Source organism: Nicotiana tabacum, chromosome 19, assembly GCF_000715075.1.
Source record: "Nicotiana tabacum cultivar K326 chromosome 19, ASM71507v2, whole genome shotgun sequence".
NCBI classification, from domain to species: Eukaryota; Viridiplantae; Streptophyta; class Magnoliopsida; order Solanales; family Solanaceae; genus Nicotiana; species Nicotiana tabacum.
This window is the reverse complement of record NC_134098.1, coordinates 28,761,093-28,785,538: the sequence shown is the minus strand read 5'-3', so window position 1 is coordinate 28,785,538 and position 24,446 is coordinate 28,761,093. Positions and strand designations below refer to the sequence as shown.

Below are 24,446 nucleotides of genomic sequence, written 5' to 3'. Positions count from 1 at the left end.
TCGTTACAGGTTATTATTATATTCTTACCAACAAAAGTATATGACACTCCGGTGGATACACCGGAGACTTGAAAATTAAAGACTGATCCAGTTTGCATTCTTTATCCACTTGAAATGAAAGCTATATAAATAAACTCTGATTCAGCTAAAAACTAAATAGAAAATGAGAACAGCAAAAATTACACAAACTCGTTCTTCAGATTTCTAATACTTTCTGTTGCCAGACAACTCTTACCAATTCATTTTCTTTTGGGTTTTCCCTCCATTTCATGACTCTCCTAAGGAGGTTTAATTGAAAGAAAGAGAAAACTAAGGAGACCATGCAGAAGAAATGGGACGAATGAAGCAATAACTTATGTTTTTGGATTAATAATAAGATAGTAGGAATCTATGGTCTTTGCACTAGTTTCATCATTTAACACGTACGTTCTCTATTTCAATTTCGTACGCCCTCGGATAGCAGATAACAATACTTTTAAGCTTTACTGAACATGATAATAAAAATAGGATTTCATACAAAAAGAGTTATGTATTCAACACAACTGCAGAATTTTATTGTGATAAAGTTCAAAAATAGAGATTTTCAGATACACATCAATCCAAGGATCATTCCAGATGATATTCAACCATGCATACACTGAATTTATTAGAGAAGATACACAATGAACATCTCTTCGCAACTCACAGTACAACTCAGGAAGCGCGCAGAAGGACTGGCAAGTTTCCTGGAGGATAACTTTTCGAAGCATGACCCCCATCACACAGCTGAGGTTAACCTTTACCCGGAGAATAACTCATATTAATCAACAAACTGCAGTGCAACTCAGATATACAAAAGAGTATGGAGAGCACATAATCTGAATTACCAGATCATTAAAATATGAAAACAACACTGTCATGGACTCTGGATTTCTGGTTCTGAGCCACACATTCAGATATCCACATTAAGTTCCTAATCTCCTGTTCTCTCAGCCTTACATATGCAAAAAATACACCATAGTGGAACTGCAATAAAGGAGTAGAGAGAATCAGTGAGGGAAGTACACAGATTATAATATTTCACTTTACATTCTTTACGATTTTTTCTTGTATAATTTGAGAACTGGGAGGACTAGGGGGTCGAAGCTGCTGTGTGATTAGGAATTCTAAGTTGTTTGAACAACTTTTTGAAAACGATTTGTGTAAAATACACGTGTTTGGATAGTTGCAAGTTTTTTCCCCCTGAAGATATGTGAGTTTTGCGGGAAGAACTTATTTGAAAAACACGCTAAAACCACATTTTTAAGACAGCTTGAAAAAGAAAAGAAGTTCTTGAGAAAACTTAAAGAACACACCATCAGAGAAAAAATAAAGAATAAACTTAAAAAAAAAAGTGAAATCCTTTTTGAAAAAAAAAAACAAATAACACATTGTAGATCCTTTTGCATGATTTCAGAAAATGTTTCACAAACAAGCAAGAAAATGTTCACGGAGATTCTACACAAATACAGTTAAGCAATTTCCACAGTATGAAAACCTGTTGTTCAAATGCCAGGCAAAGGCGTTTGACTTCCTCTTCATAAAAAGCCTTGTCAAGCATCTGGCTCTCCCCATAAGCCAACTTAGAGAATATGGATTGATAAGGAGGGTACTTCTCCATGACACCACGGACCTACAAGTACGAGGAAACATGGAGGATAAGCCTCAACTTCGGGTTTAGCCACTAAACTTGTAAGCATCAGAAAAATTATCAATTGCTTCCACCATAGTTCTGCAAAGAAAATCAATAATTCTCTCTTTGCTTCACTTATCTGTCATCTCAGTGCTGAATGATACTTCACCCTTTTCTTTTTCAAGAAGTATGGTAAGGAAGTAGAACTTCATGCAATAGAGAATAGACAGAATACTAGCACCCATCTAACAATATAGAAGCTCCATATACAAGAAGGTTCTAGAAAAATGAAGGAAAACAAAAGTTACACGTAAAATACCTGATCTATATCTTCGCAGATGGCAAGTTCCTCATGACCATATGGATAACTATTCAACACAAATAGTGTCAGAAAAAAAGAGGTCTCCAATGTCGCATATGACTCAAAAACGTAAAAGATTAAAGTGCATAAACTTACAGCAAGCCAAAATTAGAGTACAACTTCCTACGGTCATCACGTGTTAGTTCAGTGCCAATGCTGCATCAACAAATTCCAGTTGGTAGTTGAAAAATTATAACCTGATATACATTCAGTAGTATACCCAGATTCAGAGAAATCATGAACCCATGACATACCTGTTTATGGTGATGTTAACTGCTCTCCTGTCTGCCTCAAAAGCAAGTAAGTCAGACATGATCTCTGCAGTAGCACCACCTAGTTCCTATTGACAATATTCATATCAGACAAGAGTAACAGGACGTGTAATTTTAGTTTTGAGGAAAGGGATCAGTATCTAAAAGTATAAACATATGGTACAAAATTGTACAACAAATGATTACCTGGCAAAATCTGTAGAAATCTTCAAGGTACGCCTTATATAGAGTATTCCTCATAATCTCAATATTCATGTCATCCAAGTCCTGCATGAAATAAGTCCCATTGACAAAGGAAATATTTAAACATGGGCAAGGCAGAAGGCAAACTCGCAGGAGCAACTCATCCAAGACGATTGATTAACAAGACTGATAAGAGCAACTGATTCAAGACAGTTGATTAAGAAATAAAATACTCAACATATTCATAGCCCTTCTACTTGGAATGAACAAAAACTGACATATTCAGTATATCCTTAAAAGCTGCATGTAAATAATGAATACATAACAAGGACCCATTAAGTGGACAGAAGATACTGATTAACTACTTAAAAGCGCACCATCCTTCTACACTAGAACTGCATGCATAGAAAAGCTTCATACAGAAGGAAGCTAGAAGCATAAACAAAGATAAGAGGGAAGCATTTGATACCTCTGAAGTAATGCACTCAGAGAAGTATGGAGCCAAGGGTGTGTCAACAAGCACCAGCCTATAAAGCTCCCTCATATTCTGTGCAACTGCCAGGGAAGCAATACTGTGGAAATAAGTTAGGAAAGTTAATAGATGCTACTGATTAGTTTCAGCTATTTAACAGCCAGAGAGGTATTATGAACGCTACCTGTCAAACATGCCCAAAGGATGGCATTTCTCCAGCAATTCTTGAACATCTCTCTCATGTAAAGTTCCAGTCACAATTAAGACAACATTGTCAATCATGTGACCATATCTGAAACATATGAAGGAATAACACAACTTAGATTCAATCATATAGACCAGAAAGAGGTAAATAATAAGCTAGATGAACATGATTCCATAAGCCACATCAGGCTCACTCAATTAACCAGCAGCACACCCTTAACCACATGTAGGACAACAATTAGTTAGCAACAGAAACAATAAGCATAATAGAAAACCCCACATTAAGCCATGAGCTTGATCATTTAAGTAGTGCCTGTCTCTTTCTTTGGAGATAAGTTACGAAAATCAAAGATGATAGACTAGGAGAGCTGTTTAAGCTTGTTCCAATTAAAACTAGCATACCAAGGCTCAATTATTGCTCATGCTTTATCTAAAACTAGGAGCTCTCAAGTGCAACTCACAAGGTTTTTGTTTATATATTCATTTTCCATAGTGACTATTAGTTGCAGTCCAACTCACATGTTGGCACAAGAGAGAAAGTTTCGAACACATTTATGTACTAATATGGGATATAATATTCAATTAATCCCAATCGTTACTGGAAAGCATATGGCAACTTGGGAAGCATCCCCTATTGCAGATAGTGCAAGAAAAGGAAAAGGTTGTTTGTTGAACTGCTGCCCTTTTGTTAAATGGAAGGAAAAGTTAAATCATCTCAATCACACATTGTGAAGGCGAAGGTTTAAATCATTTCCATCACACATTGAAAAGGAAAAAGTTGTTGAACTGCTGCCCTTTTGTTAAATGGAAGGAAAAGTTAAATCATCTCCATCACACATTGTGAAGGCGAAGCTAGTTAATTATGATGCACAAAAAGTCAGAAGTTCGCTATGTGTATGGAGAGAAGGTGCAAGGGAGAAGAGCCGAACAGGTATACAAAGCTATCCCCTAACCTATTATGGCTATCCCTGTATATATGTTTACAAATGAATGGACGAGATATTGAAAGGTCATCCGGATAAAGTAGATGCAGCTTGGTCACTTTAACGCTAGGATATTTCGCAGTTCCATTTTTTGAGAGGCCAAATATGATCACCTAGCAACCATCTGGATCTTTTACTTCGTTAGCGACCTTATATATTCTTCCTCCATCCCAATTCATCTGCTATACTTTTAACTTTTTGGTTCTAACTTATTTATTTCAATTATAATTCTTTCAACTTCTACAAAAGAAATGCTCAAACACTTATCATCATTCTTTTCAAAAGTTTTCGTTAATTTCAACTCAAAAAATGATAACCTTGATTTCCAAAACCAACTATGCCATCACAAAATATAGGATAGATGTGGTAGTACAATTAATTTCCTACCGAGCAGCACCTTCCTCTCATCTTTTCTTCTTTTCTTTTGTAACATCTCCCACAAATAATATACCAATGGAGGGAGCAAGAAACAATGATAGGTTTCCGTAGAAAATGGAGGGTGCAAGAAACAAAGATAGGTTTTCGTAGCAAATGGAGGGTGCAAGAAACAAAGATAGGACATGTGGGACAAAAGACTATGGAAATGTATAGAAATTCTGCAGGGTACTTATTCCATCTCAAGCATGCTGGAAAACACTAATGAGAATTTCAGATTCTGTTTTACAGGGGTGTATGGTGGGCCACACACAAACTGGGAAAGAGAAGAGTTATGGAATGAACTAGGGGCTGTTAGAGGAATCTGGGATGAGCAATGGGTAATAAGAGGCGATTTCAATGTTTGTAGGTTTGAAAGAGAAAGGCATAATTGTCTGAGAAGATCAAGGGCCATGAGGGGGTTCTCAGATGTCATTCAAGATCTTTGCTTATTAGACTTACCATTGCAAAGAGCTCAATTCACATGGTCCAGAGGAGAGGAGAATATCCAAGCATCAAGAATAGATAGATTCCTTGTGTCATTAGAATGGAATGATACTTCTCAAAAAATTAGTCAAGTTGCCCTTCCCAAAGTCATCTCAAATCATTCTCCTATCATGTTGGAAAGTGGGGACTGGGATTCAAATCCATCCTACTTTAAATTTGAAAATATGTGGTTAAACACGGAAGGCTTTCAGGATAGGATCAAGTCATGGTGGCAGAGTTACGAAGTCAATGGCACTCCTGACTTTGTACAGGTGAATAAATTGAAGCTACTAAAAAAAGATCTCACAACTTGAAACAGAGAGGAATATGGCAGAACTGCAGCTAGGAGGGGAAGAGCCCTAGAAGAGCTTTTCTTTTTGCAACAACAAACTGAAGGCAGAACTCTTTCTCAAGAAGAAAAATCCAGCACGATGAGTCTTCAAATGGAAATTCAGCAGCTGGCCAAAGCAGAAAAAGTCTCTTGGAGGCAAAAATCAAAATGTTTGTGGCTCAAAACACCAAGTTCTTTCAGAAAGTTGCCAATTCCAACAGGAGAAATAATCTTATTGACAGACTCAAAATTGAAGATGATTTCATTGAAGACAAGGCTGTAATCTGAAGTGAGATTTTAGACTTCTATCCGAAGTTGTACACTGAAAATGAAAGATGGAGACCTTCAGCAAGGCTAGAAGATGTAGCAACTTTATCTAGAGAATAGAAAGAGTTGCTGGAAAGACCATTTGAAGAGGCAGAAGTTCTGGACATTATCAAAGCTTGTGCACCTGATAAAGCTCCAGGTCCTGATGGTTACACCATGGCATTTTACCAGAAATCATGGGCGGTAGTAAAGAATGATATCATGGGCGCACTTCATTATTTTCACCAGAATGGCAACTTAGTAAGGTCTTGTAATGCCTCGTTTATAGCTCTAATCCCTAAGAAGAAAGGAGCCACTGAATTGAGGGACTACAGACAAATCAACTTGATTGGCAGTGTTTATAAAATAGCCTCCAAGATCATAGCAGAGAGGTTGAAAGGGGTGATAGGGAAGCTAGTTTCAGGACATCAAAATGCTTTCATCAAATCAAGGCAGATTAATGATGCAGCTCTAATAGCCAATGAAATATTAGACTGGAAGATGAAGTCTGGGCAACCTGGTCTACTTTTCAAACTTGACATTGAAAAGACATTTGACCAACTCAATTGGGCGTACTTGATTAATATACTCAGGAAGATGGGATTTGGAGAACGCTGGATTAGATGGATTAAATTTTGTATTACCACGGTGAAGTACTCAATTCTAATCAATGGTGGACCTGTTGGGGTTTTCTCTCCCCAAAAAGGCATCAGACAGGGAGATCCACTGTCACCTTTTTTGTTCATTCAGTCATTCTTGCTATGGAAGGCCTAAGCAAAATGTTAGACAAGGCTAACCAGCTCCATTGGCTGGAGGGTTTTAAGGTGCGCAATGAAGAGGGCAATTCTGTGATAGTGTCGCATCTGCTATATGCAGACGACACTCTGATTTTTTGCAGAGCTGAAAAATCATAGGTTCTATATCTTAATCTCACGCTAATGATCTTTGAAGCTATTTCAGGCCTACACATTAGCATGCTGAAAGGCACCATCTATCCGATTAACACAGTCCCAAATCTGGATGAGCTTGCAGAGGTTATGTGTTGTAAAGTGGGATCTTTCCCTACATCATATCTGGGGCTCCCATTGGGAGATAGATACAAGTCTCAAGGCATCTGAAATGGAGTGATTGAAAAATTTAAAAGAAAACTGGCTTCCTGGAAAATGCAATACCTATCAGACTTACACTCATCAATAGTGTGCTAGATAGCATACCATCATATTTCATGTCCCAATCCCAGCTAAGGTACAAAGGAGACTTAATCAATTAAGAAGAGATTTTTTATGGGAAGGCAATAGTGACACTCACAAGTTCCATTTGGTTAAATGGCCAAGAGTTATTCTTCCTAAGAACCATGGATGGCTAGGGATAAAGGATCTTGCCTTGCATAACAGGAGTTTATTGATGAAATGACATTGGAGGTGCAACATGGAAAGTTCAGGGCTATGGAAAATAGTAATTTAAGCAAAGTATGGGGTGGCAAACAACTGGTGCACTAGGCAAGGGAGAGCTCCACATGGATCAGGCCCCTGGAAACACATTTCAAAGCTTTGGGGAGAATTCAAGCTCAAGTCATCACTAAAGCTAGGGAACGGGGCTCATATATCTTTCTGGAAAGATAAATGGCTAGGAACAGAGACCCTGAAAGATGAATTTCCAGCTTTATTTTTACTTGCTAGTAATAAAGATGCAACTATCTCACATGTTTGGCAAAATAGTGCTTGGGCTCCACATTTAGAAGGGATATCCAAGATTGGGAGTTGAATGATCTGTTGGGTTTGCTCAATAAATTATCAGGTGCTAATGTCAATTCCAAAGTACAGGATAGGTTAGAACGGGGTGAATCAAAAGAGAGAACCTATACTGTCAAAAGAGGATATGACAATCAATGCTCCAACAAGGAATTGATCAACAAATGGCCATGAAAGCTTATATGGAAAACCAAACTACCTACAAAAGTAGCTGGCTTTATGTGGACAACATTGTATGAAGCTTGTGTTACTCAAGACAATCTTAGCAGAAGGAGTATACCGACCGTGAATAGATGTTATATGTGCCAGATGGAATCTGAGAGTGTGAGGCATTTTTTTTTGCACTGTTCAGTAGCAGCTGATATTTGGAGTATGTTTTTATCAGTTTTTGGACTTGCCTGGGTTATGCCAAACAGTATCAAGGAAGCTTATGAGAGTTGGTGTTCTTGGAGAGTTGGGAAATCCATCAAAAAGACTTGGTCAATGGTACCTTGTGCTATTTTTTGGAGTATTTGGAATGAAAGGAACCGTAGATGTTTTGATGGGATCTCAACTCCCAACCACACTCTTAAAGCCACTTGTTTAATTAACTTATTTAGTTGGTTCAATCAGGCCCCTGTAACTAGTGTTGAACTATTTCTGGATTTTGTCTGCTCCTTAGTTGTCCTGTAAGTTTTTGTATATGAGCAGACAATACCTTTATGTTGTAATTTTTGCTATGCATCTTCTTGATGCCATTTAATGAAATTCCCTTACTTCATCAAAAAAAAGACATGTGGCCACACAAGGACACTAATGCCATATTATCTAGACATATGTGATTTTTAACCATCATGCACAGATAGCATAGACCCATAGTTCTGATTTCATAGTTTTGTAAAATGATTATCGTGCCTATGGGACAAATGGAAAGTGGAATTTAGAGTAAAATAAACCATCATTCCCAGCACACCAATAATAACATACCTGATGTACTCTAAAAAGGTCGACAAGGGCTCTGTGGCTTGGCAAAGCATATGGTTGTATTCATCGACAAGTTTGAGAGTGCACTTCTCCACAATTGTGGTAGTATGCAAGGGGGAAGGCTCTGCAGATGGCCACCAAAAATAAGAAACATTGTAAGAGTGAGCCAAAGAACAATGCAACAGAAAGTGCTATCAGCACCAACACACTGAACAACATCTTTTTTTTTGGTCCTTCAAGCATATTCCCACATCTAGAAACAGAAAACTGATCACATCAAGGGATGGATTCGCACTATTGGCCTCTGTTTCACAATGTGATCCATCCACTATCAAGTAACATGAACATTTTAAAATCCAAGGTCCGCAAGCAATTAAAAAAAACATAAGAGGATAAATGAAGTTATGTGGAGATATCTATTCTGATTTTTGTTACGTCCACATGTCGCTTAAAATAAAATAAGGAGTCCTCAAAAAAATTAAAAAGGGAGGAGAAAATCTTAATTATGTAGTACCAGAAATACAGCCATTGAAAAAGTACAAACAACCTAATTTCAGAAGTCATACTTTTGCTTAGTCCCAAATCTATTTTTTCAATTCACAACATTCCTAAGAAAAAGAAAAGCAAAGGAGAACAGAAACTAGAACGACACAAGTTGATCAGACGAAAAAGGAGATACTATCTTCACTTAATCATTCAAAGTCCGCTACTGATCTGATTGAGCATCACTGCACCTTGCAGCTTTTGCTCCTTCAAAAAGAGATGATTGTTTATGGAGTTGCTCAAAGCAAGGCTAACAGTTTTTCATTATCATATGGAATAGCAGCACATGGTATCACAGTGAAATCAATTAATTCACTACTCTTCACCCTAAAACTAATATGATGCTATCTCACATAAACTCCTCAATAGCTCCACCCCTCCCCTCTAAGGGGAGACAAGGGTCGAAAGTCAATTCCTAGCATACTTACGTGAATTTAAAAAACAGACGGTTCGATCTTCAAATTCTAGCGGTATCCTATAAACATCTAAAATCATATTTAAAGCCAGAACTCAACATAACAAAGCTTTAATCGACTCAAATGATAAAAGAAGAGAAACCCCTAAACATCCAAATTTCACATTTTGTCCAAAAGCCTAGATTTAGTCAAATGGGTACAAGGAGAAGAGCAAATAAAGTCAACCGAAGATCTCAACTTTATAATAGACTCAAACAGCCTATAAAAGATCCAAATTTCACAATTCAAGATCACAAGGCTTTAATTACAAAAGGAAAAGAGACCGTTTTGAAGATAAGGGCCGTATTCGGTAGCAGAAAGGTGCATCTTGATATCATCAAGGGTTTCACATTGGCAGAGATTGTTGTAATCAGCGGAAGTGAGAAGGCCAGATCTATGACCTCTCACTATGGCTTCCAAGTAGCCACTGTGAATATTGAATGTAAGAGCTTCGAATCCGTACATGATCAAACAAGATAGGCAGATCTGAAGCTTATTATTGGGTAATAGTACTTAATTAAGACCCCCTTCCTGAAGAATACAGAGAGGATTGGAAGATGATTTGACGAAGGGGGTAGTAGAGGGGTGTGGACACGAGGAGGGGAGAAGAGATTGTCCTTGGCTTTGTGGTGCAAAACTTATCAGTCTTGGGCTTCTTCTTTTTTTATTTCTTTTTCAATTTTCTTGTGAAAATAGTATTGTTAATTGAAAAATAGCCATGGTAAAGTCATTAAAAAATAATCACTATTTTGCTGTAACACAGAAAATTTCAGTATAATATACTGGAGATTGGTGCATCTGTATATGAAATTCATGCTGGAACTCGAGCACACACAAAGTTCCAACATAATATATTGTAGATTGGAGCACCTGTAACATGTAAAAAATTTAAACTCCATTATGTTATGCTGGAATATTTTCCGAATTTTGAACACTATTTTTGCTCAAATTTATCTTTACATGAAAAGTGAATAAATTTCGATTACTTTTGAAACTTAAACTATTTTTCAATTACCACTCGTAAATTTAACTATTTTTGAATTTCTACGGACATGATTGCCTTTTTTAAAAAACGTGATCTGCTTTTTTATCCCTTATAATTTACTCCTACCTTTTAATGTGATTTCTTTTTGCTTTTTTCTTTTTTCTTTTTTTTTTTGGGCAGAATAGGCTAATCCATTTTGATATCTTGGTCATTCTACTTCATCTGTTATCAAGTGGACATTGTAAACTCTGTATTCTAAACGAAAAATGTCCAAATATGCTCTTATACTATTCGAAATTGAGCACATTTGTCATTCGTTAATACTTTAGCGCAAGAATGCCCTTACCGTCACATAGTTGGTCCATATATACCCTTAGAGTCATACAGCTGACCCATATATGCCATTTTCGAAACAGAATCCACCCAAACTAATTAATTCTTTCGTTAATTGTATTAAATTGTATTACAAACACTATTTTCTTTTTATTAGTACTTTTTTTTCTTTACCTTTCTCTTTTCTTTCTTCTTTTTTCTTTTCATCTCTTTTTTTTCCCTTTTTCTTTCTCCATTATCCGATTTCCTCCATTGATGATATCTTCTCCATTTTCGTCACCAATTTCACTTGACAAAACTCATGAATTCCAATTCCTAAGAAAATTCTTTCATAAAAGTATTTTAATATATCATATATTTGTCAATTTTTAAATTTTTACTGAACATATATTTAGTTATAAAAAATTTAACAAAGTAAGATTGAAATAATATTTATATAACAAAAAACCCGAAAAATCCAACAAAACCGAACCAATCCAAACCGATATAATTGGTTTGGTTTGGTTTTGATAAAAATCGAACCAACCCCGTCCATGTACACCTCTAATTTACATAGTTAATTAAAAAAGTTAGAAAATGTCCAGCTGAAAAAGATGAAAAAAGACTAACAACTCAAATTTATAACACTAGAACTTGAATTCTCGACTTTTAATAATTAAATTATCTTTCTATAAATAATTTAAATATTTTGGTCTTTTGAGTATTGTTAAAGGTTAAGATATTTTTATTATTTTAAAGTTTAAACCATAATTTTTGGAACAATTTAATTTCTTTTATTTAGAGGGCTAGTGAAATTGGAACTTGATTATCTTATGAGAGAATTTTCTTAGTAACTGAAATTCATGAGTTTTGTCAAGTGAAATTGATGACGAAAATGGAGAAGACATTAGCAATGGAGGAAATCGGATAAGGGAGAAAGAAAAAGGAAAAAAAAGAGAAGAAAAGAAAAAAGAAGAAAGAAAAGAGAAAGGTAAAGAAAAAAATGTACTAATAAAAAAGAAATAGTGTTTATAATACACTTTAATACAATTAACGAAAAAACTAATTAGTTTGGGTGGATATCATTTCGGTAAGGGCATATATGGGCCAACTGTGTGACTCTAAGGGCATATATGAACCAACTATGTGACGGTAAGGGCATTCTTGAGTTAAAGTATTTAGGAAAGGCAAATCTGCTCAATTTCGTATAGTACAAAGGCATATTTGGACATTTTCCATATTTTAAATACCTTTTCAACAGGTCAATGTGCGTGTTATACAACCGATCACACGCCGGACTCTGTGACATTATTATACGTCACGTACATTTGATAGGCTAAAGATCAAATTAAACCTCGCAAACCCATTTATTTCTATCATTTTACACTATTCCGTTGATCTTTTTGCGTCTTCTCTACTCCATACCTCTTCCGTGTCTCATCAGCATTTCCGAATCGAGTGTCCCTTCTATCTTTCTGCGGTAACTTCATTCATCTTGTCTTAACTTTTCTCTTGTGTCCTTCCTTTCATTTCTGTTTACCCGAAAAATGGATGGAATTGAATTTATACGTAGTTCTAAGGATATGTGATATAACTTAACACAAATCGTAAGAATGAATAAAAATACCGAGTGTTAACTGTAGAGAATGAAAAATAAGCAAAGTTGGGAAGAAGATGATTTATAGATTAAGCAAGATGAATCAATCTATGAAACTAAAAAAAAGATAACTTTTCAATATAGGAATGTATGATATCTGAGTTACAATGTATGCCAAAACTTGGTCTTTACAGAAACAATAACCAACCCATTTATAGTGGAGGGATCCTACTTTAGATACAATTAAAAATACATAGTGGAAGACCCATGATAAATTAGATTTTTCATAATTCCTGCCAGGATTCTCTCCCCTAGTGCGGTTGCAATGGCTCTTGTCTTTGAGCTCGTTATTGACTCGAGCTCTCGATCTTGACTCGAGTTCGATTCTGATTCGGAGCCTTGTATTGATTCGGGGACAGTATTGGTCGGTCTCTGCCTCGTAAGTTCGATAACTTCATCATAGTTCGATTTGGATTCGAACTCGATAATGATATCGAGCTCGATATTGATTGGTCCCTAGGGATCGAAGCTTGATGACCTGACTTCGGACCTCAACCTGATCTTTGATCCAATGCATTACCATTTTGACCAGTTCGTACGAAGGACTAACCGGTTTTGACTATATACAGATAGTCCCCTCGTTTCTTGGGAAGGATGTAGCGAGAAACGACATAATTTTTTAACGGTACGATTAGATATATACTGACGTTTGCATCAAGTCCGATAATGACTGTCACACCCCAAAATCGAGGAGCGCAACCGGCGCTCAACCGAGTGAACCCGGCCGAGCAAGCCTATTAGATTTCTTTCTACCCAAACTCACTCATGAATAAAGAGAATATATATGTTTTCGTTAATCAACCAATACAGTGATCATGTCTGCAATACTAATTTCTTACCATCAGTTACTTTATTTAAAAGTAACAATTCCAAACACATTTTCATAATTTGAAGTGAAAATAGTAATTCAAGCATAACACACAAGTTTGACTTTCCCAGCACCATTATAAAGATGAGTGTCACACTATGTCTATGGAGCCTCTATAGATAAAGATGAGTACAATGATAATGCCGACAACAAGACCCCGACTATACCTCAAACAAAATACACAAAGAACAAAAGATACATGACCCCAGAATGAAGTGGGGCTCACCAAGTCAGCTGGGAATAAGGTGTACAGCTATCACTGATCAATATCTCCTACTGTGGAACCACCTGCATCCATTTAAAGATGCAGCGTCCCCAGCAAAAGGGACGTTAGTACCGTCGAATAGTACTAGTATGAAAACTAAACACCAATTTAAGAATTCAAAAATACAAGATGAATATGATGAACCAGTGCGGCAATAGAATAATATAGATAACTGTTTAAACCAGAGCAAGCTTATTAAGAACTATCAATAACATTTATAGGATTTAAGATGAGATCCTCTGTAACCCCTACCGCCTCACCCCAATGTATGCGGGTGGATGTATAACCACAGTACCAAGAACCTACACAAGCGGCTATGCTGCCTCACCCCAATGTTTGCGGGTAGAAATGCATCAACGATACCAATACCAACACAAAGCGGCTATGCCGCCTCACCCCAACGTATGCGAGTGGAAATGCATCAACGATACCAATACCAACACAAAGCGGCTATGCCGCCTCACCCCAACGTATGCGAGTGGAAATGCATCAACGATACCAATACCAACACAAAGCGGCTATGCCGCCTCACCCCAACGTATGCGAGTGGAAATGCATCAACGATACCAATACCAACACAAAATATATATATATGTGGGTGGTGGTGCCACAACAATACCAAACTATACACAAAGCGGTCGTACCGCCTCACCCCAATGTATGCGGGTGGAGGTGCAGTCCCACAATACCATAATCCCTACACAAAGCGGTCATGCCGCCTTAACCCAATATATCGGGTGGAGGTGTATCAAAATCTCAATCTCTACACAACTTGGCATAATAACTTTCACATAAATCACGACTTGAAAATATAACATGTGAATACACAATCCATAGTTTGAAACACATCCTCAATTTATAATGCAATATGATAGGAGCATTTGAAACACAAATTGAACATATATCTTTATCACAAAACTTATCGGAATACTCGGTTTGTAATCAACATTTTGGAACTTACAAGGATAATGGGAGTTCCAATTCTTAAAGAAGAGTTTAACCAACATACCCCACTTGAGCTTCCTTATACTCTAAACATTCAGAAATTCTTAGAAACTATCACGCCCCAAAACCGAGGAGCGCGATCGGCGCTCAACCGAGTGAACCCGACTGAGCAAGCCTGTTAGATTTCATTCTACCCAAATTCATTTGTGAATAAAGAGGAGATGTATTCCGTTAATCAAATACTGAATAGATTTCATTAACCGCTTCCATTTCATTCCCATTAACAGCATCATTCAATATTTCCAAAATAGTATGAGTTTATAGATTTAATGAAAAACATGTTGCCAAATACCAACAGTTCTAATCCAATTCCCAATATCAAATACCACCCACAACCTATCTACGGAGCCTCTAAGTACAACTGAAGAGTAATATGGGAATGCCGGCAACAAGGCCCCGGCTATACCTCAACCACAAAGTACATGAGAAACAAAAGATATATGACCGAAGTGAAGTGGGGCTCACCAAATCAGCTGAAAGGAGTGTACTGCTATCACTGATCAATACCACCTGCTGTAGAACCACCTGCATCCATTAAAGATGCAGCACCCCCGGCAAAAAGGGATGTTAGTACTGTCGAATAACACTAGTATGTATAGCTAGAAATCCTCTTTCAAAATAGAATGCCCATATGATTTATACGTGGAACACATAATATAATGTAATTGAAACAACCTGTGCAAACAAGGACAACAAAAGGGGCACCTATTGTCTGCGTTAATAATGTGTCTCATTAGACCGTCCTTAGTGTTCACATATCATATTATACACTTATGCGTTTCATAGACCATCCATAATGTTTATTCATACCGTACATCTATACCTCTTATACACAATGCACCTATGTGTTTCATAGACCGTCCATAGGATTTCATATCATAATGGATTTCATAACATAATATACCTATGCGTTCATAGACCGTCCGTAGGATTTCATAACATAATGTACCTATGCGTTTCATAGACCGTCCACGGGATTTCATAACACAATGTACCTATGCGTTTCATAGACCGTCCACGGTATTTCATAACACAATGTACCTATGCATTTCATAGACCGTCCACAGGATTTCATAACACAATATACCTATGCGTTTCATAGACCATCCATAGGGTTTCATAATACAATATACATATGCGTTTCATAGACCGTCCATAGGGTTTCATAACACATTGAAAACAAAAGTACAAATACGTACATCTCATAATCTTTCACACCACATATCACCTAATCCGTACTTTCAACTACTTATAACATTATTATTTCATTGGCTCTCTTGGCCATACATATGATTCTTTATTCATGGCGCAATGACCGTATTTTATATTCCACACTTTCATTTCTTCCCTTTCATAGATCATCATCATAATTATCAACAAGTAGAATATTCTGAAAATGACAACTTTAAATTCATTAGTAATGAAGGCTTTAAACACAATTGATTTCTTTCCAATAAATGGAGTAAAATGATTGGCAATCCAAGTACAAGTTAAAATCATACACAATTTCCACTCACGAATATGTAAGAACGCAAAACACATTGAAAATTACTTACAAAGCATAGCATTAGCTAAAACAGCCACATATGGGCATCACTTGAGTTCATAAACTTTTAGCCGATTATATTGTCGAAGTCAATTTTTGGAATAGTTGAGTCAAAGCTCATTTCATAATCTTTCTCACATTATTTCATTTTATTGGCACCATTGGTCACAAGTATAACTTTCACTATTGGCACGTTGTCCACACTTTATATTCCCAATTTAACTGATTTCACTTCCAACCATCTTTATAGGTTATCAACAATAAGACATTCCCAATCAAGACTTTAGGTACACATATGAGCAATTAAGAGTCTTAAGAATATTGAGATTTTCTCACACAATTTGGCATACTAGCTTTCATTTGAAATACGATTCAAGCCACCACATTTTAATACGCAACTCATACTTTGAAACTCACGGAAATATTATGGAATTCAATTCCAAGAGAGAAAGTTTAGCCAACATACCTCACTTGAGCTTCCTTACACTCTAAATGTTCCGAAATTCTTAGCAACCTCAATCTATTGTAGAAATATAACAAATTTAATCAAAATTAGGAAGATGATCATGGTTCGAGCTTATTTGAGCATTTTATCAAACACTAAGTGTGCATTAAGGTTCCAAGGTCCTTTTATGGAGAATTCCATCATCCCACAACCCAATCTTTACCATTTTTAGCTCAACAATCTTCCCACACCCTTTGATAACACATGCATGTAAAATAAACAACTCTCATGACCAAATAATATCTTGCTAGTTACCCATTTTTAGAAAATTTCGAAATTAGAGTTTAGGGTGTAGAATCTTACCTCTAGGATGAAGACCTAGTGAGTTTCCCTCCTTAATCTTTCAAATCTTGAGCAAGAATTGAAGAATCAATTATTGAGGAACACCTTATCACTCTAAGGCACTCTCTCTCACTCTAAAATATCAGATTATACCTCAAAAATGACCCAAAGAGTGTATTTAACGAAATAGGGTCGGGTTTTAAAAACCCAAAAATGAAGCTCCGGAACAGGTTCTGCGGTCGCATATGCGACCGCATATCGGTCGCATAATTAGTGTCCAAAATGACCAGAAATCTGCCTGAGTCTGCGGTCACTATGCGGTCCGCATAACTGTTCTGCAGTTGCATAGTACACCGCATAACAGTTATGCGGTCGCATAGTCGACTCCATAATCGCTTCCGACTGACCCAATTAACTGCCTCACTCTGCGGCCATTATGCGGTCCGCATAGTGATTATGCGGTCGCATAATGGACCGCAGAAATGTACTTTTCCGCCAAATATTTTCCTTTACTTTCCCGTGCATTGTTCAACCCAAAAGGTCCGAGCCGCGGCGAGCAAGCTCGCCGTGAAGAATTTCTACAATCCTCAAACACGTAAGCCTAGTCTGACACCATGAAACATTATTTTCTTTGCAAATTTTACCGGGCTTTACACTTAATTTCTTCAAAACTTTCGGGGTGTTATAGAAACTTCAATCTATTTTAGAAATATAACAAATTGAACCAAAATTAGGAAGATGATCATGGTTCTAGCTCATTTGAGCATTTTATCAACCACTAGATGTGCATTGAGGTTTCAAGGTCCTTTTATGGAGGATTCCATCATCCCACAACCCAATCTTTACCATTTTTAGCTCAACAATCTTTCTACACCCTTTGATAACACATGCATGTAAAATAAACAACCCTCTTGCCCAGAAATCATCTTGCTAATTATTCATTTCTACCCAAAATTCGAAATTGAGGGTTAGGGTGTAGAATCTTACCTCTAGGATAAAGACCTAGCGAGTTTCCCTTCGTAATCTTCCAAAACTCAAGAATTGAAGAACAATTATTGAAGAACACCTTCTCACTCTAGGGCACTCTCTCTCACTCTAAAATGTCAGATTATAGCTCAAAAATGGCCCAAATAGTGTATTTAACGAGATAGAATCGGTTTTTAAAAACCAAAAATGGAGCTCCGGAACGGTTCTGCGGTTGCATATGCGACCGCATAATGGATATGCGGATCGCATATCGGTCGCATAATTGCTCACAAAAATGATAAAAAATCTGTCTATGTATGCGGTCACTATGCGGTCCGCATAACTGTTATGCAGTCGCATAATGCACCGCATAACAGTTATGCGATCGCATAGTCGACCGCATAGCTACTTCTAGAATGGCCCTCTCCTGCTTACTTCTGTGGCTATTATGCGGCCCGCAGAGTGATTATACAGTCTCATAATGGACCGCATAAACGCACTTTTCCGCCAAAAATTTTTCTTTACCTTCCGGTGCATTGTTCAACCCAAAAAGTCTGAGCCGCAGCACGTAAAACCAATCTGGCACCACGAAACATCATTTTCATTTGCAAATATTTTACGGGGCCTTACATTCTCCCCCACTTAGGATCATTCATCCTTGAATAAGGGTAAAAATCCGTTATTAATATCTCATGCAACTCAGTTTTCATACCACACACCAGCAGTCCCAAATTTGACTACCTCCTTAAATTTCCAAAAATTTCGCCAGAGTTTCCCTTGTAACTAGGCCTATCCACCTGTCAGAGAGCCCTAGAAACACATCCTAACCACATATACTTAATACAACGACGTAACATAATACGAAACAACACCAACTGTGGCATAACAAGCAATTATATTACCAGAAAGGAACACCCTTAACGCCAATTGTACAAATGATACAAAATTCATAGAAAGTAAGTCTTACAATTTTCCAGATCACAACTTTATAAATACATGTTCATTTAAACAAATAAGGATACTTTTTCTTCATTTCTTCCTCGACCTCCCAAGTAGCCTCTTCAGCCTATTGGTTTCACCATAGCACTTTCACGGATGCAATTTTTTTGTTTCTCAATTTTCGGACTTGTCGATCAATAATAGAAACTGAAATCTCTTCATAAGTCAATTTTTCATTAACTTCAATAGTCTCAATTGGAACAATGACTGACGGGTTTCCAACTACCTTCTTTAACATAGACACATAAAACACCGGGTGTACTAATGACATCTCAGGTGGTAGCTCAAGCTTGTACGCCACCTAACCGATCCTCTGAATGACTTTATACGGTCCGACATACCTCGGACTCAATTTTCCTTTCTTACCAAATCGCATTACGCCTTTCATGGGCGAAACTTTCAAGAATACCCAATCATTTTCTTTGAACTCCAAATCCCTGCGACGAACATCCGAATAGGATTTCTGATGAATCTGAGCAGTCTTCAACCGCTCCTTAATGATTTTAATTTTTTTCATAGCCTGATGCACGAGGTCTGGCCCTATCAAATCTGCTTCCCCAATTTTGAACCACCCAATGGGAGATCTACATCTCCTACCATGTAAAGCCACAAACGGTGCCATTTGAATGCTAGCATGATAGCTATTGTTGTATGCAAATTCTATGAGTGGTAAATGATCATCCCAGCTACCCTTGAAGTCTAGAACACAAGCGCGCAACATATCCTCAAGCGTCTGAATAGTCCGCTCTTCCTGCCCGTCAGTCTGCGGGTGAAAGGCCGTACTAAGATTCACCTGAGTACCCAAACCTTGCTAAAATTTCTTCCAAAAGTTAGCAGTGAATTGTGCTCCCCGATCATAAATGATGAAAACTGAGGTGCCATGCAACCTGACTATTTCTTTGATATACAACTGAGCATACTGCTCCACTGTGTCGGTAGACTTAACCGGAAAAAAGTGTGTTGATTTCGTGAGTCGATCCACAATCACCCAAATTGAGTCAAACTTGCGCGGAGTGCATGGTAATCCTACCACAAAGTCCATATTAATCCTTTCCCACTTTCACATTGGAATTTCTATGTTCTGTGCCAACCCACCGGGCCTTTGGTGTTCGGCCTTCACTTGCTGATAATTTGGACATCTTGCCACAAAATCCGCCACATTCCTCTTCATATATTTTCACCAGTAGACTTCCTTAAGGCCATGATACATTTTCGTAGAATCTGGGTGCACGGAATACCTAGAAGTGTGAGCTTCAGTCATAATTCTTTCCCGGAGACCATCCACATTTGGAACACAGAGTCGCCCTTGGTACCTTAGTGTACCATCATCCATGCCAAGAGAAAAGGCCATGGTCTTATGTTTATGAATCCCCTCTTTCAACTGTACCAACAATGGATCGTTGTATTGTTTTTCTTTGACTTCCACAACAAGTGATGATTCAACCCTATTTTGCACAATTACCCCTCCTTCACTAGAGTTTGCAAGACGAACTCCCAAACTAGACAATCGGTGAACTTCCTTGGCCAATGGCCTTTGATATGCCTCCAAGTGAGCCAAACTACCCATGGATTTCCGGCTAAGAGCATCTGCCACAACATTGGCCTTTCCCGGATGATATAGAATATCAATGTCGTAGTCTTTGAGTAACTCAAGCCATCTTCTCTGCCTCAGATTCAATTACTTCTGCTTGAAAATATATTGAAGGCTTTTATGGTCCGTGAATATATCCACATGGACCCCATATAAATAATGATGCCAAATTTTCAATGCAAATACCACTGCCGCAAGTTCTAAATCATGTGTTGGATAGTTCTTTTCATGATTCTTGAGTTGCCTAGAAGCATAAGCTATAACCTTGCCGTGTTGCATTAATACAAATCCAAGCCCGATTCTTGAAGCATCATATACCACAAATCCATCTATACCCTCTGGTAGAGTCAACACCGGTGCCGTAATAAATCTTGCTTTCAACTCCTGGAAACTCTTTTCACAAGCATCTGACCATCGGAACTTAATTGCCTTCAGCGTCAATTTAGTCAATGGAGAGGCAAGAGTAGAAAACCCCTCCACAAACTTTCTGTAATACCCAGCTAAGCCTAAGAAACTGCGAATCTCTGTTGGAGTTGTAGGCCTCGGCTAATTCTTCACATCTGAAATTTTCTGAGGATCAACCTTAATTCCCTCACTAGAGGCTACATGACCCAAGAATATAACCGATTCAAGCCAAAATTCACACTTTGAAAACTTTGCATATAACTGGTGCTGATGCAGGGTTTGTAGAACTACCCTGAGATGATCAATATGTTCTTCTCGACTTCGTGAATATACAAGAATATCGTCAATAAACACTATCACAAAAGAGTCGAGGAATGGCTTAAAAACTCGATTCATACGATCCATGAAGGTTGCTGGGGCATTTGTTAGCCCAAAAGGCATCACCAGAAATTCAAAATGACCATACCGGGTTCTAAAAGCTGTTTTCGGAATATCCCGCTCCCTGATCTTCAATTGGTGATACCCGGATCTTAAATCAATCTTGGAGAAGTACCTGACACCTTGCAATTGATCAAACAAATCATCTATCCTTGGCAGTGGGTACTTATTCTTGATTGTGACCTTATTAAGTTGCCGATAGTCAATACACATTCTCAGTGACCCATCTTTCTTTCTTACAAAAAGGACCGGTGCACCCCAAGGCGACACACTTGGCCGGATAAAACCCTTTTCTAACAAATCTCTCAATTGTTCCTTTAGCTCCTTCAATTCTGCCGGTGCCATTCTGTAGGGTAGAATAGATACAGGATGCATGTCTGGGATCACATCAATCCCAAAATCAATCTCCCTGTCTGGTGGGATCCCAGGGAGTTCATCCGGAAAGACTCCCGGAAATTCATTCACAACAGGCACGGACTCAGGTGTAGGTGCCTCAACATCGGTGTCCGTAACCCAGACCAAATGGTAAATACATCCCTTGTTAATTATCTTTGTGGCCTTAAGGTAGGAAATAAACCTACCCTTTGGCACCACATCATCACTCTTCCACTCAATAACTGGCTCATTTGGAAATTCGAACCTAACAGTTCTGGTTTGGCAATCGTGCTTGGCAAAACATGAATAAAGCCAATCCATCTCCATTATCACATCAAAATCGACCATTCTCAATTCAATAAGATCGGCCACGGTGCCCCGACCACGCAACGTGACAACACAATCCCTATAAACCCGCGCGGCCAAAATAGATTCACCAACCAGAGTAGATACATAGAATGACTCATGAAGCTATTCTGGTTCTATCCCAAATTCTATAGCAATATAAGGAGTGACATATGACAAAGTGGAACCGGGATCAATAAGAGCATATACATCATGCGATTGGATAGTCAATATACCTGTGACAACATCTGGAGAAGCCTCTAATTCCCGACGTCTCCGCATAGCATAAAATCTGCTAGGTCCTCCCGAATTCTGTGCACCACCCCTAGCTGCACCACGCCCTGCGGGTGCTGGGGTGCCTCGAGCTGGAGGTGTCGAGGATGTAGTAGCTGCAGAATTAACTGGTTGTGCGCACCTCTGCCCATATTTTGGAGGGACGAGCGGCAATCTATCTGAATGTGACCTCGCAAACCACACCTATAGCATACTGGTAGATCCATGAAACAGGACCCAAATTGCATCCTTCCACACTTGGGGCATGGAATCCTTCGCTGCTGAAACCTTCTGTCGGGCCGACCCTGCTGGTGGGGTCCCCTGTTGCCCTGACTGGGTCCAGATGACTGTGCACCCATCGAAGACTGGGTGAATGATTAGGATGGTCCTGATGACGCTCCCCTGAATGCCGACCTACCACCACCAGTGGAAGAACCACCAAAGTACCCGCGGACCTGCCCTTACTGCTACTCTGACACTCCATTCTATTCTTTAATTTGCGGGTCTCTGTGGCTTGAGCAAATGCCACCATCTTACCATAGTTCATATCAGAATTCAAGGTAGTTGTAGAGGCCTCATTGATAACCAAGGGGCTAAGGCCCTGTACAAACCTGCGCACTCTAGCCTCCATAGTGGGCAACATGTGGATTTAATACTTGGACAAGCGCGCAAACTCCATATGGTACTCCCACACATTCATACTACCCTGCTTCAGGATTTCAAACTCAGCGGCACGAGCTGCTTTAGTTTCGGCAGGCAAGAAATGATCCATAAAGGCATCTGTGAACTCACCCCACCTTGCCGGAGGGCTTCCCTCCTCACAGGATTCCTCCCATAACTCAAACCAAGAATAGGCCACCCCTTTCAGGCGGTGGGAGGCTAACTCTACTCCCTCCGTCTTTGTAGCATGCATAACCCGGAGAGTTTTGTGCATCTCATCAATGAAGTCCTGGGGTCCTCCTCGGGATCAGTACCCGTAAACACTGGAGGATCTAACTAAAGAAACTTGTTCACCCTGGAACTATCAGATTCCCCTGGATGACTAGAAGAAGTAGGCCCAACACTCGATCTCTGGGCCTGAGAAGCTACTATCTGTGTCAAAATTTGTATGGCTCCCCTAATATTAATATCAGACACACCAGAATCAGAAGCTGGAGCTGGAGCTGGAGGTTGAACTGGAATATCAGTTGGAGGAACCGTTGCACCTTCTATAGGTGTAGGGACAGGTGCGGTCTGATCAGTTGTAGAAGAGTCAGGCAGTGTAGTAATTGGAGGAATATTCTCACTCCTCGGGTGCTCACCCGCATCATCAATTATAGGGTCAACTGTCACTCCTGGGTGACATCGGCTCTTTGGCCAGTTCTTGCCTTCTTCTTAGGTGCCATGAACTGAATATTAGAGCAACGCCTGAGTTAAAGGAGGAATAATTTTACAACCAGGTTTATCGCATGATCAAGAACATGAAAGAAGGGTATTATTCCCACATAATCTGCTGAATACCTCATATTTATCCATCATAAGCATGATGCAAAAATTGAGTTCCTCTGAATCAACTCTTCCACAACTATATCTCTTACCAACTGTCTTTCTGGATGTAAGCATTGTTGTATTATGAATAAGATAGAGTTTAGGAATTGAGTTCTTACAACTGAGCTCTACCACACGATCTAGAGTAAGAAGAAATAGTGATAGTCCTAAATGCCCTGTAGCCTCATGCTTATAAGTGTGGTGCATGACACACCCATAAATAAGACTCTACTAGACACGGCTTGTAGACTCCCTAGGACAGAACTGCTCTGATACCACTTTTGTCATGACCCAAACATATGGGCTGCAATGGGCACCCGATACCTTACTCAACCGAGTACCAATATACTTATCTTTCTTATCGTACTCTCATTGGCAAATGGGCCAAACGGGCCGTCATGGGCTAACCAGAATAAACATAGGGGAATACTAAATATAGTATGACCCACCCCGATATAAAAACTTATAAATGTGACATACGGGCCTATAAGGCCAACATGATCATTTGTAAACTAAACATAGGCCGACAAGGCCATACAAGTATCTGTATACATGACATCTGTCTACAAGCCTCTAAGACTACATAAGTATCATAAAGGTCGGGACTGAGCCCCGCCATACCAAACAATACATATCCTAATCAATACATGTCCAAATAAGCAACTCCGGAGCAAATGGAGCGCACCAACATCTTCCACTGAGCTGATAGCCTACTTGGAGGACTCTC

At 38.6% G+C, this 24,446-nt stretch overlaps 1 protein-coding gene across 2 annotated transcripts; it reads right to left on the bottom strand.

Annotated features, from left to right (window-relative positions):
- Positions 1–525: 525 nt before the first annotated feature.
- LOC107769027 (V-type proton ATPase subunit d2) lies at positions 526–10,012 on the bottom strand. Of its 2 annotated transcripts, XM_075239801.1 has the most exons (11): positions 9,660–10,012; positions 8,381–8,501; positions 3,124–3,231; positions 2,937–3,039; positions 2,471–2,551; positions 2,267–2,352; positions 2,109–2,168; positions 1,971–2,019; positions 1,517–1,651; positions 867–1,005; positions 526–776 (listed from the first exon to the last, which is right to left on the bottom strand). In XM_075239801.1, the coding sequence occupies exons 1-10, from the start codon at positions 9,838–9,840 to the stop codon at positions 874–876; spliced, it is 1,056 nt and encodes a 351-aa protein (XP_075095902.1). In that variant the 5' UTR covers positions 9,841–10,012; the 3' UTR covers positions 526–776; positions 867–873. The 2 variants fall into 2 exon arrangements, with proteins under 2 accessions (XP_075095902.1, XP_075095901.1); XM_075239800.1 differs by having other exon boundaries at positions 526–1,005; positions 9,660–10,009.
- Positions 10,013–24,446: the final 14,434 nt, after the last annotated feature.

Bases quoted from the DNA above. Each gene is read 5' to 3' on its own strand.
- LOC107769027 (XM_075239801.1), bottom strand. From the start codon at position 9,840: ATGTACGGATTCGAAGCTCTTACATTCAATATTCACAGTGGCTACTTG. The intron at 8,502-9,659 runs GTCTCTTTTCCT...GGCCATCTGCAG, and splicing joins CGGCCCTTATCTTCAAAACG to AGCCTTCCCCCTTGCATACT. The intron at 1,006-1,516 runs GTTTTCATACTG...CCTTTATTGCAG, and splicing joins GCCTGGCATTTGAACAACAG to TTCCACTATGGTGTATTTTT.